General features: G+C 40.5%; 1 protein-coding gene across 1 annotated transcript in view; it reads right to left on the reverse strand.

Moving 5' to 3' along the window:
* Window positions 1-15,528, reverse strand: part of LOC139938001 (uncharacterized) — a 59,372-nt gene extending 43,844 nt beyond the window's left edge. The window contains exon 1 of the mRNA XM_071933334.1: window positions 14,938-15,528. Within this exon, the coding sequence (XP_071789435.1) occupies window positions 14,938-15,185 (248 nt within the window). The 5' untranslated portion in view covers window positions 15,186-15,528. The remainder of the gene's footprint in view (window positions 1-14,937) is intronic.
* Window positions 15,529-21,815: the final 6,287 nt, after the last annotated feature.

The raw sequence follows: 21,815 nt of genomic DNA on the forward strand, positions 1-21,815 counted from the left end.
CAATATCAAATAAACAAGGCGCGCTGAGAATTATACACCCGACGCACGATCCTCCTTTCGCCAGACCACCAAAGAATCAGCACATGCAAATCATATCTGAGTTTTCAAAGCTTTATTGCTAAGAAGTCACAACTTGCGGCTCAGAATTCTTCGGAAAGGCTCTGCCACTTCACAAAAACATTAATCATTTTCGTTTACAACATTGGTTGTCATAGACAAGTGTCCACACTTTATGGGAACCTACATCATATGACAGTAGAAAGCAACAGGGCCCAAGGGAAGTTGTACTGCAGTCCTGGTTTCTAGTCCTATCTTCTTTGCATGGCATTCAACTTTGAAGTTGTAAGCGAGCTTTCCGCACCAGCTGTTGTTGGCTTACTGAAAGATGCGACACAGCAAAACGTAATTACAAAATCCCAAATACGCAACTGACCTAGTTGTGAGTCTTTTAGAAAGTGTTATTGGAGCAAAACAAGGGTCCACGTCTTACAAGCTTTTACATTTTCCCGTTCTTTTAGCAGGTGTTTCTTATTTAGTACAGTTACAGCCGGCTGCAACTTTGGGTTATTGAACTAGAGAAATGAGCTACTGTAGTTGTGAAACGTTACTAACAAATGTGTGAGTTTGCTCTCCATTTTTCATCGATACAAATCAGAAATGACAATCTTCACTGAAATACACACGGGTATCTTAAAATTAAACTACATTATAGTTAAACGAAGTAATTCTTCTGTAGTGTAGAGTCATCAATATTTTCATTTTGTTAGTCCATAGAATGACCTACTTTCCCCAAAGAGAGTTGGTTTATTATCATAAGTGCTACTCCAGTTGTCTTCTGTACAGTATAATTGTTGGCATACATTCTACAACATGAATAATACGTTTATACGCTCCACAGTCTTGTTTTCATGGTGAATATATCTTGGAAGGGGGTCGCCCCGCCACATGCTGTTAAGCCATCTTGAGGGAAAACATGAAGTAGACCATACATGCGAAATTGGTTCAATTTAGAGAATTATGTTTGAATGATTTCAAAGAAAAGTGGTGAAAGTTCACCTTTAGTCGATGCTGAATTTGCAAATACATCGTATGTCGCGCAGATGTGGGATTACATAGTTCGCCGCGGTCACTTACCGAGCCCGCTGATGACGTCACAGCAAGGATGCTTTGCATAACAGTCATGTTTCTGAATGTATCATTCGGGACCACAATGGCCACATAAAGAGGGGATCTACACGGACGTACACTACACAAAATGTTTTTTTTTTTTTTTAATTGTCATCATGGCCTGGATACCAAAAAAATAATCAAAGTTTACACCATGGAGGGTGTTAAAATAAAAGTAATTTCAGCCATCAAAAGTGTTATTTTAAAGGCATTGGACAGTAATGGTAATTACTCAAAATAATTATCACCATAAAACCTCACTTGTTAACAAGTAATGGGGAGAGGTTGATGGTATAAAACATTGTGAGAAACGGCTCCCTCTGAAGTGACGTAGTTTTTGAGAAAGAAGTCATTTCCCACGAATTTGATTTCGAGACCTCAATTTTAGAATTTGAGGTCACGAAATCAAGCATCTGAGAGCACTCAACTTCGTATGACAAGGGTGCTTTTTTCCTTTATAGTTATCTCGCAACTCCGATGACCAATTGAGCTCAAATTTTCACAAGTTTGTTATTTTATGCATATGTTGAGATACCCTAAGTGAGAAGACTGGTATTTGACAATGACTAATAGTGTCCATTGTCTTTAAACACCATAATTATTGTGTTTGTGGCAACAACCATGGTGTCTTTTGATTAGGCAACAACCATGGTGCCAATTGTAATACACCAGTTTTTGCAATGGGCTTCTGGTGTCGTGCTATCGGCTACGACTGTTGCATATACATGTACGTCAACGCACGATGGCGCAGCAACTCAGCCGTAGCCGTCGATCCGTGGAACACTTTCGTTCAAGGTGCCGCGTTGGTCGATCTACCGGTTTTGTTATTCTTGGATTGACCATGGTTTCACCTGTCAGTATTGGTATTTCTGCTGTCTATATTGTGGCTAACTTTGCCTGGCTCCTTGACTGCCCAATGAAAACGGTAGTGGGTAAAGTCCATTGTTTAAACAGGGAAACCATACTATTTTTCTTCCAGCCTCGGTTTGGTTATAGAATTAAGTGGGTAACAATCACCGCTTTGAAAACGAATCAACTTGGCAACATTTCTTTACTGCGCTGGATTCGGATGTTGTTGTTTACGATGGAATTTCAAAAAACAGCATAGAGTACATTTGACAGATTTAAATGTTTCTATAATAATAGCGTGATTTAAGATTAATCTCGTTAACCTTGTTCAAAGTCCATAGGCTCATCCCATGGCCACCCTTCCCAGAAAGTCAATTAGTAAGCTGCTTTAAATCCCATTTACACAGATAGATGAAGACAAGGCAAAAACACCTGCTCTTTTTTGTTAATGCAAGATAATTGTTTCACTTCCTGCATTGAAAACAACTACACGGTAGTATCCAGTTTAACAAAAATACCCAAGCTGATGAAGAAAATACTGTTTTGAAAAGTTAATTATGGACTTGACATGTTCTATTGCATTTATGTTATCGCCAAATGCATATCAGTCAAACAACATATTGTATCAGTAAATATCCACAACTTCAGCGCCATACCAACACATTTATTTGCAAACTCTTTGCACTAATTCTAGCCTAAGTTGCCAGAGAATAATCACATCAGTCATCGCCGAGGTAATGTGAAGTTGTAAAAAAAAGTCTGATATTGTTCAGAGGTTCTCCGAAGGACAGGCTATCAATGTTGACAACTTATTTTCAATACCACTGTGACGAAGAAGACGAAGAAGAAGAGGGTTGAGAAGAAGACGAAGACAAGTGAATGCACTTTACTTCCTTATCCCTTTGTTCAGTTCAATTTAATTCGATGAGCAGGGACTAAACGTTTTTTGTTGCTCAAGTTGTGTTTGACACTAGAACAAAGAAAGACCTCGCGATGGGATTGATGTTTGGGAATCCCACTCTATATAAGTGTCTGTCCTCACCAGGGACATCTCTACAGGTTCTCTTGAAAACAAGGGCAGGATTGATAATTCCCTTTCATTCTTACTGCCGACGTCCTTCTTGGACACGTTTCAAAACAATACGTCACAGTCAAAGTGTCCAAACTAGGACCTGACTATTTCCCATCCCAGTATTATTTTGGATATCACGCTTGAAACCCGATAAGGGATACCGTCGCTCCTTGCGTGTAATTTTTGGCCACTGGTTACATAGAGTTACCAACAAACCTCTGATCGGTTTCCAAGGTCAATCTGATCCACAGCAGTCTGGGATCCTCAACTCAACCAAAGGGGAACCAAGAATACGTACATGTCATGCCTCAGTTTTCTTCCTCCATGGTCATGCCAACTGAGTTCAACTGGAGTATGCGTGTCCTCGAATGGTCCCCGTGTTGTGCTCGATATGTAGCATGGTGTCCCCCTCCTCGTCTTCAATGTGTTCTGGGAACCTAAGGAATTCGTTAGTTTGTACACCCCTATCTCCGTACTTGAGGAACAGAGTGTGTTGGTTAAAGTGTGATCAGGTTGGTGTATGGAGTCTTCCACTTAAGGGACCCCGGCTCGAATCTCATCGGTGTCACTATGTGGATTGGGTTTTCAGCCCCCCATTGACTGCGTGGGTTTTCCCTAGAATAATTCTGAACTGAAAACTCGTCATTGTCTTCTCCCCTCATTCAGTTGTTGATTACAAAGGCTTTGGTGAGAATTATCATGAATATTATGTAGATATATGTGAATGTGGAACTACATTGGGCATGGTATGTAGTAGGCCAATAAGATAACATGTAGATCTCGATTATACTTCTTCGATCACCAGGGTACAAAAAGTCTAAAAGGCCCGTGTCAAAGATCCCTCTAGCTGACTTGGAACGTAAACAGTTCAACCACAAAGGTTCCGGGCTTCATAGCTCCACAGTTCAGCCATGGAGGAAAGGTTTAAACCATACGGCTATGGCATTCATAGAGGACTTGCCTTGTGGTTTCAACGGACCCTTGATAACTACGGATCCTCCGATCAAAAACATCAAGTACAACATCCCGTTAGGTCATTGAGAGTTTAACAGCTTTCTGACGATGTTTGACAGCAACTGACACTTGAGAATCTTCTGCAAAAACAAGTACCATCATCATTGTTTTGTGTAGGCCGCAACAAATGTATATTATAAACAAGTTGATCTACGTACTGGCCATGATACCTCTCGTGACTCCACTATGATCTTGTTTTGGCCAATTTGTCTGCACGCAGATGTGCACGACACCTGTCCTAGGATTAGTCACGTGGTGCGACTGTATCTGAAGAAACACATAAGAATCACATCCAAAACAGAGAACATCACTCAGTGACACCCATCCAAAGAAATTTCCCTCACATCCTTTATTTTGTTAATTTATTTAAAAAATTGTCATTAATTCAATTAAGAAGGGATCCTATTTTTTTAAGGACTTGGTGAGGGAGAATTCGGAAGTGCAGTGGCGTCCTTTTAAAGTGAGGCCTTTGGTTGCGATTGGACGGTGTCCCCATGCAGTCTGGACACGGTGGAGAGATCCTCCAACGAGAGGTCACACAACATGATCCACTTCATCAATAGTGGAGGAGAATTCAGCGATCACCTTGCCCTGTCACAGTGTCAGAGAGGTATAGATACCGTGGCACCCCCTGACCTCTCGGACTAAAATGACTCAGAAGAAACTCTCAGCTCGGTGCAATTTAAAAACGAGGTGTTTACATTATTATGAATATTGCCCTCTTATCTTCCTGTTATGCTCCCGGCAGATTCCAATCTTGTCATAACAATTTTGGGAGACGTTCTGTCGAGCGGTGAAGTCACGACTGGTGCCTATGTAGACTGAAGAGTTTATTTTAGTTGCTTATACTTTTAGATTGCAGGTGTTCCTTTGTTGATATCTCATCTAAACTGTGTATAGATACGCTAAACGTAAAGGAAACAACTTCAAAGACTGTCCTTGCTCTATCTACACAGACTTACACACACCAAAGTTGAAATATCATCTTTGAGATTATATGTTGTTTATTTTGTGGATACACATTTGCCTCAACATCTTGACCACTGATCGCGTTTTGTAATCATGTCTAATTTACTGATAAAATATTATTACGCTGGAGACATTTGGCCGGAACCAGACTGCCAAGATAAGCTTTCGAATACGATGCTTTCGAACACGATGCGACAAGAATGAACTGCACTTAAATAATATCGAGAAAGGGAAACAACTTCACAGAAAGGGAAGCACAAAGCTTCATGCATATACTTTGAAAACTCGCAAAACCTTCTGCAAATCATAGATTTGGACAAATCCTAAGAAAGCACAGGTCTGAATATATATTTTTGGATTTAAAGGCAATGGACACTATTGGTAATTACTCAAAATATTTATTAGCATAAAACCTTACTAACTTGGTAACGAGTAATGGGGAGAGTTTGATAGTATACAAAATATTGACTGCTTCGAGTGCCATGGTTAAATCTACGACTCCCGAGGTGGTCCCCAGAGCGTTCTATTTTCACGAGGCGCAGCCGAGGGAAAATGGAACGGTCCGGGAATCACCGAGGGAGTCGGAGTTTTAACCATAGCACGGGTAAAAACAGACAATATTTGTTTTATAACACCCCCATCATACCATTTTTCATCCTCGTACCCGTTATGTTCGTACGGGCGTTTCAGATACACAGATGCACAACTGATTGGGTTCGAGGTGGGTAAAAAGACGTCTGGGTACTGCACGCCGTGTGATAGTCGTCGGACTATCACACGGCCGCCGTTTCTAGTAAAACTAAGACATATCATGTGACGCGCTCTAAACCAATGAAAAGGCAGAATATTGGTAAGGGGTGTTATAATAATTTATAAAACATTTTGAGAAACGGCTCCCTCTGGAGTGGAGTAGTTTTCGAGAAAGAAATCGACCCCTGGCCAGACAGAACTTCTTTGATCTGGGGTTGATATTTCCAGAAGACAATATCCGGGAATCTGATCTCCGAGCGTGACCCTTGTCTCAGAGTTCTCAAGGGCGATTTGTCAAACAGGGCCTTTGTCTTCACCCACTGACATCACAACTAATTACGAAAGGTGTTTTTGTTATCTCCAGTAATCTATGGACGGAACAGGTGGTCCTCCCTATCAAGGGGTTATCTACCAATGGGAAGGAAACATCAAAGGAGGAAACTCAAGTGACAACTGTTTTCTAGCGATGAGGCAAGGTCGAACACCGTTCACACTTCCACAGACCACAAAACTTACTAAATGGCACGATACAAGATTGAGCATGAAACAAATAAACAGACTCCCTAGATGGCTGATTTTGGTGGGAGATAAGGATAAAACACAATGGATTTGTAACTGCTGCCAAGCGGTCAGGCGGGCAATTTAAACAATACTTTAGGCGCGAGGATGATGTGACCGCATTGACCGATAATGTGTCACTTCTTGTTGTCAGAGAACGGGAAAGAATGGATAAATAGGTCTGTCATCGGCTGCAATCACGCAGTTGATTCAAATTGTTTCAAAGTATATATATTTATACATCATATATAATGAATTGGGACAGGTGCGTGTACAGGTGTTGTGATCTCTCGGGTTGACCTCTTGGGTTGACCCTGACCATGGAGGTAGAATGACCTGAAGTAGGTAAACAGAGCATCGTCGATACATAATAAAACGGGATGCCGCGCTTCGCACGGTATCCTCTAGTCCGGGTGATTCTCACGTGAATGTTTGAAAATGTAAAGTGGGGTGAGGGGGGGGGGGGTTCTGGAGGGACACTCAGAGTCAGAGGTAAATCATTTTGTACAATAGGCTCGGTACGGTAGGTAAAATCGGTACGCAATGTTGTCTTGTCTTATGATACAATTTTGACCATGCACAATAATGCCCACCTTGACCCAACTCATCCCCTTTCTCCAACTATACGAAGCATAATTTGGGGTGTATGCCCGGAGTTTAGTTTTAATAGGCTTTCTTTCATATAGGGGTCAAACTGTGACCCCGTTACTATTATCTAGAAAGGCAGATGGTCCATGGTCAGAACCGGTTCTTATCCTGCTAGTGTAAAAGTGAACAAAATTGTGGCTTAAAGTGTACATAACTTAAGTTGTATTTGAACCATTAAACCTTTTTGGGGGGACACCGGCTCTAAAACAAGGAATTTGACGGAGACAGTATAGAAGTTCTTCTGTCTGGTCGGATATATATTGTGTCACCATTCACATACCAATCTATTCACATCAGGAAGAGAAATCAGCTTCTAGTCTACAGAAAACGCCCATTACAAAACTAGCCTATTGTAGTCTTGTTAACATCTCCAGGAGTGATTCTTGTCTGAGATGTGATAATTGCAACATGACCGGCAGACGACCAAAGCAAATGCAATCCAGATTTACTTTAAAATGTATCCTCAAAGAACTCATCACTCGAGCTGGTTTAGAGAATCCTATTATTAGAATGGGCTGTGATCGGGAAATTGAATTGTTGGTTCTATACTGCTGAACCATAACATCACCGTAGAATCATTACATGTCTTGTCTATCATTCTCTAACATTGGTTGGGGCTCATCGGAAACTACGGCCCCTTTCGAAACCACGGCTTTGGCTTTGGATTCGGCTCAGGCTAGCTTGGCCCCGCGGTTGTTTTGACAATAATTGCGCGTGCTTTACATAAAGGCGCTCAGTGGCTTCATACGAGAGAATGTAGCCTGAAGCCGAATCCAAAGCCGAAGCCATGGAGTCGAAAAGGGCCTATGTTCCCTCCCGTGGACACCGGGGATAATTATTTTTTGAACTTTACTTTGTTGGGTAATCCTCGAGGTGTGTATATTAACTAGTTTTGATGTTTCATCAAGCTGGCCAGCAGGACCACTTTGATAGAATTTTGACTGGTCTTCAGGTTTTTGTTACCTCAAAATGGCCAGCGGTCCACTGAAAGTGCTTGTGCATGCCCTCCACGATGTGTGATTATTGATATAATTAACATAATACCGTTGTACATTGCTGATTGCACTTTCTGTTGAAACATTCTTGGTGTGTCTGTATACTTCATGGACACGAGAAGTTACTAGAGTACACTTTTAGTTAGGGGCCAATACTTTTTAAATAATAGTGACTCATGCCATCAAAGGTTACGAACAAACCCCCTGCCATGTGCGTCTAGCTCTATGGTCAGACACTGACGGAGGGTTGGTTAGCACTTTTGCACAGGAAAGCTGCACCGTGAATTTACTTTTTAAAAAAGAAACAAAAAAACTTGCCCCATGCGCTTATGAATGCTTCACCAGATTTACAAACGAGGAACGCTAAAAGCTCCCGCAAAGCATTGTGTCATCGTTTTGAAGAGTAGGAAGAGTGCGAATCTCCTTATATAGCCTAAATTCACAGGAGATTTCTGGGTATACAGTTCAAGGTTGCTTAAAAACAAAAGGCGACAGTAACCTTGAATACATCCAGTTTCGTTTGTCGTTGCTAAGTGCAACATAACACTGGTTGTATCATCTATTAAATACTAAATAGGGCCTACCATTTCTTGTGACTCTAAAAGTGACCGAGTGAGTTCAAACTTTCACCCCCCCCCCTCCATCTAAACAACGCAATGTGTATAGAATATATACATGTACATTCCTTCTGAAATTGCCCTCTTTTGAGTCGATCTCTTTCAGCCCATATTAATTCCCCATATGAGATGACCGAATCTCCAGCGGACAGATGTTTCTTAAATAATGGCACGTCAAGATTTTCTGCACTTGAGACCCCCCCCCCCCACACACCCCCATCACACCCCCGAATAGATAAGGCAATTGTGTAGAAATGTCGTTTGAAAGCGTTCTCTATCTTCAGTGCTTTACCTAGCCTTGCTCAAGGCAGTCGCATTATTCGCTCCGGAAAGACGCCGCTGTAAACCCACCCGTATACCCTGTGCGTGGTGCGTGCGATCACACCGCATGACCCACCCGTATACACACTGTCACATCGAACGAATACTGTGCACACAAGTCATCCGCACTCGTACCACTAACCGCACTCGTACCACTAACCGCACTCGTACCACTAACCGCATGCTGACGGCCTCCGCATGCGGATAGTGTACGGGGGCATCGTGTCGTGCGATGTTACGCACAGTACTGAATACGGGGTTTTTTTTATACAGCGGCGGTCTTTTTTCGGAGTGAATAATTCGACTGCCTTGAGCAAGGCTATTCTTTACCATATTTTTTTTTTTTTTTTTATTTATTTATTTATTTATTTTTATTTTTTTTTTTTTGGGGGGGGGGGTCGGGGGCACACACACATACACCGACATTTCCGAAAACATCCCCTATATGAAACCGGAAAGATACACACCACATGCACTATAAAGGCCTTACCATCGCTTCAAGTACAGAACAGGCCATCTTGAATGTTTGAACTTGGATCTGAATAACTAGTTTCCTGCATTTATACGAAGGAATTCCTAGAGTCAGTGACCTTTCATGTGACCGACGCAACTACCTCCGGAGTATTCATTCATCATAATACTTTTCGCAGATAAGCAGACATGTGTTTTGTGATACTTTTTTTGCCACGACATAAGTCCATATACTAACTGTGAATGAATTTGTAATGTAATACAATTTACACTTAGAATTTTCAGCTTTAATAGACAAAAAGTTTTTGAGAAAAAAAGGTGTAAATCACTGAGCGATGTTTTTAGTACGGTATAAATTTAATACGTACCAGTTTGATAGTATACCAGTAAATACGTTGTAGCCTATACATGATAGAATAATGTTCGTGACATTGCTTTACTCATTTCTCAAAAACTACAGCACCTCGGCAAGTAATATTGTAAGGGAAGCTTTCTATCATCATAATCTTCAAACTGTGTAACTCTGTAGATATTGTGCTTTGAATAATCCCTTTGGTTGTATGAGTTTTCTCATGGGGATAGGACCTACCTCCGTGGCCAAATCATGTCATGAATGGTCAAATGTACACTATGGTCGGCAGACCTAGTGTCGTTTTGTTGCAAGGCCGATGAAATGGAATCATTCATCGATACGCGATTATCAGAGGGGCAATCAAACAATAACAAAACGTTATCCAAGAAACCATATGTCATTCTGGAATCTCAAAGTGGCGTTTAGGGAAATTATTCAAAGATGTTGCGATGAAAGTGATCTGCTATCAGTCCATTTTGAATCAAATTCAGCGAGGGGTAATGCATCTTGTGCTCATTATTGTAAAAAGCAAAACAAATGTCATCCTGATATGAACATGGACATGATAATAAGTAAAGGTTCGTGGGTAATTCTTAAAAAAAATTGCCGATACAAATCAAAACTTGCTAGCAATACCACCAGTTTTGTATCCCAACAAGGAAAAATAATTGTCATGTTAATCACATTTTGTCACATTTGTACTGAAATTACACGTAATGATTAGATTTAAAATAAAAAATTGACCTTTAAAGACTTTCAGCGAACACCATGCATGCACTGTATAAACGAGCCTTTAAAGGTAATACTTTAATGGTGGGTTGGTATCCAATAAATAATGATATCTCCAGATGCAGATGATCCATGATGTAAACCCGTAGGCCTATAAACTAAAAACACTACGCGATTTACATTCACATTCACCATCGGACATGTATATATGCGTTTTTGAAAGGGCAATGGGGGCAAGGGCACCAAGGCATTTTCTCCTGAGCAAAGGGCGCCCTATGACTATGAGGAAAGACACAAATTTGAGCATTTCAAGGGCATCGCGGTATTGACCAGGAGGTGGAGGCAATCGCCTTCGTTGCCTTCGTTAGGTATTATCAGGCCTGCATCATCTGATCATGCATTATGATCAATAATCCCATGTTGCATTCGGTCTGAACATTGGGTGTTGCCCTACACACATCCCCTCGTTATATGGGTGACATTTACTCAAAAGGTTATGTCTTCTCGCTCGGTGTATTCTTGGGTCAAAATTTTGCTTACCATGAAATGTCTTCCTTGATAAAAACAGGATTACCAACCAACCCAATTTCCATTTGTTGCATATTGCTCAGCTGATGTTTGCTTATCCTGAAAATCGCGTGTAAATTTGGTTGGTTATCCTGTTTTTATTTCACGCTTACCAAATGTGCTTAGCAGCTCTATGAAATTGGAAGCAGGTCGTTTGACTTCATAGCATCGTGTCAATTTAAGACCTTGATGAATTCAGCGTGATCCTGTCTTTGTTTGCGTCATCCTATAAACTCTTGTCAGTCAAAATACAATTACAGTGTAATTTACACGTTAATCCTAGTTTCCTGAATCTCGTAATGATACATAAGACAGGCGCTCAGTAATGTAGGCTTGTGTACAAGGCAGGGTTTGACTCGGTTTAGGCTAAGCCTACACAGTTAAATGCACTGGACATCCATTATTCTCACTTGGTGTATCCATGGAGGAAGGTTGATCCAAACAAGCATAAACAAATCTGTGCTAAATTTGGACTCAGTTGGTCATCTACGTTGCCGGAGGATAATGAAAGAAAAAGCACCCTTGCTACACAAATATGGGTGCTTTCAATTTTTGTTCTTTATATAGCTTCAGGCCTGAAGTATTTTATTATTTGATTGAGAAATTACCACTTTCTAAAAAATTACTACATTTCTTCAGAGGGGACCGTTTCTCACTATGTTGTATACTATCAACAGCTCTCCATTACTCGTTACCAAGTAAGTTTGAGTAACTACCAAGAGTGCCTTTAAATGTAAGGTTCAGAGATTAAGTTGTTACCACAGTTCAACATCGACAGGAATATATAATAAAAGTCACATGTGAAAGTTTCATTTGAATACAGTGTATACTAGCTGAGAGAGCAGCAACAACTGTTGCAAGGTTTTCACTCCATGCTAAATCCATCCACGTTTAGCGAGGTGACAGTGGATACCACCCACATCTCTGGAAGCATTCGCGAACGGACACCAACCCCGGAAATCTGGGGAACAATTTTAGTTTGCAAGAATGGGTCGGCCATTTCTATGATTTGGGATGAACAATTATCCAAACCATATTTTATACTTCAAAGGGAACCCCTTCCTCAAAATAATTTATACTTTCAACAGCTGCGTTTTTATTTATAAGGCTAATCATTTTTTTTTAGTATTTACCAATGTGTGAACCTACCCTTAATTTCACTTAATAATATTTCAAAAAATAGTTGACCTGACGTTTTGACCCTATAAGAGCAGAGTCTTTCTCGAAGGCTAAATGACCAATATTTCTTATTAATAAATCAATCCACTTAGCAAAAATAAAGTGTCGGAATAGACCAGTGTGAATGTCAACTAAACTGTTTGAGCGAGAAATGTTTTTGCAACCGTTTACTGATGTTGTTTACTGATTAGGACGGATGGGAACAATATAGATGGATGTAGCTTCTCGATAGGATTGAACGTTCGACGAGCCAGTGTTTTGTTTATTAATAGTTACAGTTTCACGAATGATGGTGAATATCCTTTATTTTCAGTTTCACGAATGGTGGTGATCATCCTTTTATTCCAGTTTCACAAATGATGGTAAACATTTACTGGATGTTGCACTCCTGCGTCAGAATTGACCCGCATTCCAGGACCAAGGATCCCCTGGAATTTTGGCTCAGCCACTACGTCAGTTTGACATAAGCTAGGATCACAACTGACACATAAATCGACCAGAAACAGATACCATCATAATCCATCCGATTTAAGGTTGTCCAAATGGATTGGGCATGCACTGGGTTATGAAGGTTTTGTTTCATCGTAACTCATCGTACTAAGGTCGCTCAACGCCTCGCATCTCGATACACTTTCAGCAGGTTACTGATAACATTGAGGTAGCCTACCTAATTCTACCTATACATGCTGATTATAAGTCTTTGAAACTTCTAGAAGACGGGTTGCAACTTGTAGACCGTCTCATAGTCATATCATGAATGTTCGTCCCCATGCTAAAACTGAAAGCCAACCAAATGTACCACTGTATGGTCGTACAACGGTTGTACCCTCTATGGCAGTACCATCGCATTTATGGCAACACAGTCAAAAACATCATTTCGGGATTTACTGAGTCCATGCTGAGTCTTATTATTGCTTGGTAGCAGCTCTATACCCATTATGTACATATACACGATAGTATACACTTTCACTTCCTCATATACAATTCGAACATCAGATATAGACATTGATCTATAAACCGTACTCTCTGACGGCGACAATGATGACAAAACCACATGTCAAATCTTGTCAATGTCACATCAATGTCAGGGCATGTATATAGTTGACTCAGGCTTTCCACACCTCCTTGATGTTTACAAACACACAAGGCTTTACAACAGTCTGCAGTGTTCGTCTTTAAAAATAATAACCTGAGCCTCTGGTAAATTTAGACTGAATATTTGTCAAAGTTTTAAGCTTAATTACCTTGGAGTGCAAAGTTAAACATGTTGACAGCAGATCAACTAAGCAACATGGGTTTTGCTATACGGATAATGTTTGGTTTGCCGGTTTGTGTTTGGTTTAAAACACATTTTACACACACTCCAAATCACTTCATGTGAGAAGCGTTATCAATCAGTTGATAAAGGTACAGGACACTATTGTAACTACTCAAAATAATTGTTAGAATAAAAACTTACTTGGTAAACGACCAATGGAGAGCACTTAAATAGTATAAAACATTGTGGGAAACGGTTCCATCTGAAGTTAATTTTTGAGAGGGTGGGATGTATATAATAGATGTTTTAAAAGTTTGCATCGGGGATAAAATTTTTTTGTTTTTTTACCCATACACCGATGTGTGTTAGCACTGTATATTTTAGTACTTTCCCGAGTCCTGTGTAGAAAACTCACAGGCATATTGCCCGGTAGCTAGAGGCAGTTCGAATCCTATGTGTTGGCAGCGGGTACCGCAACGATATAATATATGTTAGAAGTGAGCATACTGCACTGGTCTTTGACAATTACCAAAGGTGTCTATGCCTTTAAACAGCAGATCCACTAATATAAGCAATAATGTGTTTTGTTACCGAGAAAATTTGGTTTGCAGGTGTGTGTGGTTTAAAACACGTTTTACACACACCAAATCACTTCGTGACAGAAGTTTTATCGCGGTCTAATTTACTTGATACAGCTATTTAAATTCCTGGATGAATCTGACACTTGCCATTCTATCTGTGATTAGACAGGTATGACTGGCCGTTCTTTCGTTCCGATCTCCCTATTGACTTTTTGTGATCACAGAGACGATTACTGCATCAAATGACCACTGGTCATGAGGGTTGAAATACAATCATTTGACATTGATGAATTCTAGGTCAATAGACAGTCACAGCTGTTTGAAAAAAATGTTGCTGGTGGCCGGGTTTAGGCATAGCATGGAGAACCTTCCTTCATGGGCATACATCAGGTTTAGGTTATCCGGATTTAAAGGAAGAGGGCATTCAAAACACTTCTCTATTTATTTATCTGTGGTCGGACGTTTCCTAATGCCACTCAGGGCTTCCAGGTCGAAACGTCGAGTGTTTCAACAGACTGTTGTTTAAAGAATTTATATATACATAAAATGTTTAATAAAATACTGCAATATGGCGGCTAAAAAGCCGAAATGTACAGTGTCCATTAACGTCCATTGTGTTGTTTCTAGTGATAACAGATTTTTTAAAAATTCATATGATAAGTTTTTCTCAGTTTGTGGTTTAGAGTTAGAATGTTGTTTGTTTAGCTTAGCGACGACAGCTCACAAGCTTAAGTCCCCATGTATACTTCTTCAGATGCGCCCCGCTGAGTACACTGCAAATTGCTAAAAGTCTCAAGAACAAAAGGGGGACCTTTCACCATAATAAAGTATACCACCTACCTGGACTGTGAATGGTAGCTAGTGGACGCTGATGAGGAGTAGCCGGGGCTTTGGCAGCCGGCTCCCGGCAGGAGTAAAGACGTGACGGTGAGAACCAGGAAGCTGGACCAGATCAAACAACGGACTATACCCAGTAGGGTGTCTCGGCCATGGTGGTGGACAACCCAGCAGCATCGGGACGGTAGAAGCTCCATGCTGGACGAAGAAGATGTCATTCCCCTTGACAACAAAACACACTTGTGTGTCATCCACCAAGCAGAGAAACCTGTGTTGAGTTTAGTACTTTATGGTGAGATCACTGCCGGATGGAATACAGCTTTGGTGATGTTGCACTCGAGCTCGGAGAAAGAGAGAGAGAAATCACTTAGCGTTGGATCCAGATAGTTTATGAGCGAAGGTGTCCGGACGAAGTGGGCAATAATCCATTCTGCTCAGTAGGAGTTTATTTTTGTGATACGAGCTACCGGTGATTGCATGCCAAGCTACTTAGTGTAGACTTCGCCGCCGCTGATTTGTGTGTTGAGGTCGGTGGTGGAAGACACAATGATTGACTGGTTGTTGATGACTGCCGGTGACGGGGGGTGCCTGCTGAGATTCACCGAGAGTGCTCTGTGTGCACGCACGGCCCCTGGTGATGTCACACAGCCTATGTATACTTTAGTAGTCACTAAACTGTGTACCTAGACTTGTGGACAAGTCGTCATAATCTGTCGCGGTGAGATAACCGAGTCGTGGTGGTGGCGTATGAATCAGGTTTCCGCGATCGAATACTGCTCTCGTGAGATCTATGCTCTCGCCCAAAACTGTTGGCTGCCGACTTCTACTCCCCCGTTAGCGCCCCCCCCCACCCCCGTTAAATGAGACTGCACAGGGGTGCAGCTAGCACTCTCGCAAGAATACGGAGCGAGTCGGAACACTATCACCGCGACATTAAACGACTTGTCCACAAGTCTACTTAACCATACCTGGGTGTGTGAGTCAGCCAGCAAAAAGAAGAAAAAATTGGTTGCCGGACCCCCCCCCCACCCCCCCCCCCCCCCAATGTATTTGCGTAATACGTCGCGTTGGTGCTATGGGAGGAAACCAGTTGAATTCTAAATGAAGCTTGTGTAGGTCAATATACTAAAATAAAATAAGCCACGTGTGTTATAGGGTCGGTAGTGGAAGACAACCGTACTAAAATTAAACAAGCCCACGTGGTCCCTGGTGGGGGTATACCCTCCGTGGATCGTGCTACAAATCGAGTTTGAGGAAGTTGACCGATTGCTATTTTTAATTATCAGAAATAATAATATGTTCAGTCCCCAACTGTTTTCCAAGTTCTATCTGCATCGAAACCCCGTTCCCTGTTTATTCTATTAAAGGAAACGATCTTAACGTAACCACGCGGACTCATAAACAACTGTAAAACACAATACTGCTGTACACACAGTGCAAACTGTATGTCAGAAAGTGCATGTTCTGGGGTAAATTTCACGAAGAGTTAAGATTAGTCTTTTAGGACGAGTTACTCGTCCTAATTTAGGAACAGGCTTAAGTTTTGAATATCTCCCAGGAATTCCTAACACTTTGTGAAATCGACCCCAGGTCCTTCCTCTATGGTTTAAAGACACTGGACATTGTTGGTAATTGTCAAAAACCAGTCTCATCACTTGGTGTATCTCAACATATGCATAAAATAACAAACCTGTGAAAATTTGAGCTCAATTGGTCGTCGAAGTTGCGAGATTATAATGAAAAAAAAAACACCCTTGTCAGGCGAAGTTGTAAATCTGAGGTCTCAAAATCAAATTCGTGGAAAATTACTTCTTTCTCTAAAACTATATCACTTCAGAGGGAGCCGTTTCTCACAATATTTTATACCATCAACGTCTCCCCCTTACTCGTCACCAAGTAAGGTTTTATGCTAATAATTATTTTGAGTAATAACCAATAGTGCCCACTGCCTTTAATGCTGGGGTTTAACTCGTTGTTACTTACGCGGCGAAATTGTCAGCCTACTGTGTTCAAATGCGAATGACAAGAACAACTACACTTTGATTAATTATTTTCACCAACTTGGATTGAGACAATTTCCTCGATTCAAATTGGATGTAATTGACCATTATTCACCACTCGTAAACCCAAATCAACAATTCTGTCGGGGTTCACATCCGTAGTGAACCGTCATTTATGACAAAAAAAATAAGCTTTGCATGGAGCTCATCTTTAAAAACATCGTTAATCTTTTAAAATTTAAAAGTCCATCTGGTAAAACACTTATTCGAGTTCAAATCTGAGGACATTTTTGACATTTTGATTGTTTGCTACTTTGTGTCAGATTTATAGCTTGGTATTCAAGTCGTTCGGCAAAAACACACGCGATAAAAAATAAAATAAAAAAAATACCCAGATGGGCTCGCATTCCGCACAAGCAATGAACTTGAATTCTACACATGGACTCCACCATTAAGTGTCGCGTTTGATTCACTAAATCATAAATTCCAATTAGAGTGTAGTTAAAGTGACAGAAAGCTTGTCATTCACTGCGCATGGAGAGTGACTGGGACCGCCCATCCGGTCCAGTCCAATTTGTCTGCCTGACCCGAGCAGTCTCAACTCACCACCCCTCCCCCTTACTGTCCCGTATATCTCTTTTGCATTCAAATAGCTCCAGAGCCGCACATGTGGTTAGTTTCACTCCGTGTATGTTATGAGTTCATCGGGTTCTCTTTATTTGTTTGTCTAGACCTCGGAGTGCGTCTGAAACTGTCATCAGAAGTTCAGGGTCCACATCATACTGATTCATGTTCTCAAATCCCGTAGACCTTTATGCTGTCTTCATCTTGGTCATGTTCCTTGTGTCGAATAACAACAATGAATGCTAATACTCATTTTGCAAACAGGAACCAGACTATTTGTTCTTCAAGCCTCGGTTTGGTTACACTGATATCAATGGGAACAAATCAGGATGGCTGCACCATGCTCAAGGTTCATAACAGTATGACTCATCGGATCATTGATATCGATATTATGATCTTATGCAACTTTAGTTGACACTTTTGAGTCCACTGTACCCCTAGCAACATAAACATTTTTTTCTTAATGCCTTTAACGACTGTTTTTTATGCTACGCATTAATTTGGTGGAACCCCCTCACTTTTGACGAGTGAGGGCAGTATTCAAGTGCGTCAATGCACTATAGCCACTTTTCGAAACCACGGCGTTGACTTGGGCTACGGCTTTAGGCTCTGTCGGCTATTTTAAACAACGTACGCTTTTGGTACAAGCAGACGAACGTAGCCTTAAGCCCGGTTGCGATTGCGAATGCGAATGTTGACGTCACAAATTCGCAACGAATAATTTGCTGCAGTTCAACTTTGCTTCACTCACTTGCGAATATCGCTGCGAAAGGAGGGTTGTGACGTCCTATTTACGTCAAATTTGCTTCGCATTCGCATTCACAGGAAGTATGAACCGGGCTTAAGCCAGCGCATGTAGCCTTAGCTGAGAGCCTGATACCAATCCGTGGTTTCGTAAAGGCCATGGCCAACGGAGCAACACAGCATATTATGCGCAAATATCTCTACTTTTATGAATTTAGTGCGTTATCCAATTAAAACAAAAGTGTATTGATCAGATTAGCATTACAACAATAACAAATGAGCTGTCGCATAATTAAATGGATGATTGGCTCTGATTTGTTTATTTCTATCAACAATAATATCAGTTCATTCATCATCATCGATTGACTGAAAGAATTTGTGCTTAGGCAGGCATGATGACGGATGCACCACGTGTGCTGCTCCATCATCCAGAGTCACGAAAGCAACACTTAGATATAATCTCAATGGATAAAGGCATTTACTGATTCATGTGAAATCCCATAACCATGTTACATTGTTTTCGTTCATCTGAAAATCAACGTTTAGATACAGACAACAAAGCAATACGTCATTGACTGAATCATGCTTGTAATCCCATAACAAGTTTGCATTGTTTTTCATTTGAAAAGCAACATTGAGATAATAAAGGCAACAACGCAATACGTTATTGACTGATTCATGTTGTAATCCCATAACCATTGTGCATTGTTTTCATTCTTTTGAAAACTTGAAGCAACATTGAGATAAAGGCAACAAAGCGTTACGTTGATTCATGTTGTATAGACTCGAAAATATCCATTGCGCAAGCGCTAACTGTGAAGGTGCATGCTGGTCTAATTGAGCGATCATATACTTGATCGCAAAACAGACCAGCATGCACCTCATTCCCTATAGCTAAAACGTGCATACCGAGTATTTGCGATAGCTTTCGAAACAGCTTTCGATAGTCAAAGCATTTTGTTGAACCATTCTACTTTGAATTAATGTGATTTGGAAAAAAAATTCAGTTTTTATCCCCAAGTTAAATCTGAGCCCGTTTCTCAGATTGTGTATTCCATTTACGGATTAATCATCCTGCATGGACATAAACCGCTGAGGATTGTCGACGATATCTAAAAAATAAAAAAAAAACGTTACAACTTTTTGCAATGAAAAGTTCATAGGTTAATTTATTTGTTTATAGTACATTAAAGGCAGTGGACACTATTGGTAATTGTCAAAGACTATAGCCTTTACAGTTGGTGTATCACAGCAATAAAATAACAAACCTGTGAAAATTTGAGCTCAATCGGTCATCAAATTTGCGAGATAATAATGAAAGAAAAAAACAACCATTGTCACACGAAGTTGTGTGCGTTTAGATGGTTGATTTCGAGACCTCATCTGAGGTCTCGTAATCAAATTCGTGGAAAATAACTTCTTTCTCGAAAACTATGGCACTTCAGAGGGAGCCGTTTCTCACAATGTTTTAAACGATCAACCTCTTCCCATTACTTGTCACCAAGAAAGGTTTTATGCTAATAATTATTTCGAGTAATTACCAATAGTGTCTATACTGCCTTTATTAAAACAATATTGACCCGTTATAGAAACCAAAGGTATACGTTTTCTTTAAACCTTTACAGGCTTGTTACTATAAAAAATGTGACGGGTCACATGAAGTGTAGATCTTGTCTTTGACAATTACATTGTGGGAGTTCCGCCGTGTACTTTAAAGTTCAATGTCATGTTTTTATTTGCAGTTGTGTTAGAGGAACCATGACGTCATCAGCCACTACATGCCTTATCTGCGGCTTTAGCCATCACTCGCGGTCATGATGACTCTAAATTCACAACCTTCAATGATGAGACATTGTCCTGGAGACAATAGCCGCCAAGTTCATGGTTTCTCACCGCATAAAGACACTTGTTCGACAGAGGATCAGCAGCTGATGTATTGAACAGGTCACCGAGTAATTGACCTCAACATTGACCCTGAGGTTAGTCATTTTAATAATTTTTGATTGATGCATTTATTTCCAGAATAGGCTACCCATTGTCAATTGAAATCAGCTTCTATCTCCAATTTTCCCCAGATTTGCTGAAAATATTGCTAAATATTAACCCCCTATTACAAATGAAATGGGTGACACGTTTGGACGTGTTCAACAAACCAAAACCTTCACATGAGGTCCTTTAAAGCAAAAAAAAAAAAAAAAAAAAAAAGCAAATGGCCACTTTTCGGCCGCCAAAGTAAAGCTTGATTTCCGGGATCTAAAAGAAGAAAAAGGAGATGGCAATTTTTCGGCAGCCAGAGTAAATAGAAAAAGAAAATTGCCTTTTCACGAAACGTTTAACCTGCTTTTCTACTATTCTAATAGCAGAAAAGCAAATGGCCACTATTCGTCCGCCAGCATAAGCAGATAAACTAAAACCTGCTTTTCTGGTAGCAGAAAAGTAGAAAATGCATTTCCACATAACGGTCAATTTGCTTTATAATGTAGTAGAACAATTCATACAAAAAGCCCATAAAATCTGCTTTTCTGCTAGTCTGATATCAGAAAAGTAGATGGCCACTTTCGTCCTCCATATACTGTTGCAATGATTCTTTGAAAAAGATTTGGTATAGCATGACAACTACGTACAAACAACGTGGGTATTTCGTTGCATCATTAAAAAATAGTGATGAGTTTTAATCAATTTGAAATTTGCTTTTAATTTCCTGAAAAATAATTAATGATCCTAGTTGGGAGGAATAATTACTACACTGTGTTGTTTGCTGTTGATGGCACAACTGAGAAGTAATCTGCCTTAATAAAATAAAAGAGGGCGCTAGATAACTTTCGCGTGTTCCGAAACCGAAACCCATCCACTGTAAGGCATGTTTTGTGGGTGCTGTACGCGCCGAGAAAATCATGTGTCAAGCTTTATAATTTATTTTCTGTTAATCGAAGATTTGAAGGTCACTACTGGGATTGTTGCAATGAATGGTGCGACAATGCGCTTTAAGGTTGTTGACCTGGGACGGTTAGAGCACCAGTCCTCGAAATAGCCACATTTTCCTTCTCCTGTCCCACATTGGAAACAAACATGCACTGAAGGAAGATGATTCAAAAGAGGGCGCTATATACGTTTTGCACTTCCAGGTCGCCGTATGAATCTCCCGCGCATCGGCCGGCGTTGTGATTATGGTTAGACATTGGCGAAGGGACATGCTGGTGAAATTAAACAGTTTGTCTGATTATTTTGGGTGCCAGTCAGAAGCCTTCAACCTTTAAAGACAGTGGGCACTATTGGTAATTGTCAAAGACTAGTCTTCACAGTTGGTGTATCTCATCATATGCCTAAAATAACAGACCTGTGAAAGTTTGGGCTCAATCGGTCGTCGAAGTTGCGAGATAATAATGAAAGAAAAAAGTTGTGTGCTTTCTGATGCTTGATTTCGAGACCACAAATTCTAAACTTGAGGTGTCGAAATCAAATTAGTGGAAAGTTACTTCTTTCTCATATAAAACTACATTACTTCAGAGGGAG

The sequence above is a fragment of the Asterias amurensis genome, chromosome 6 (assembly GCF_032118995.1).
Source record: "Asterias amurensis chromosome 6, ASM3211899v1".
NCBI classification, from domain to species: Eukaryota; Metazoa; Echinodermata; class Asteroidea; order Forcipulatida; family Asteriidae; genus Asterias; species Asterias amurensis.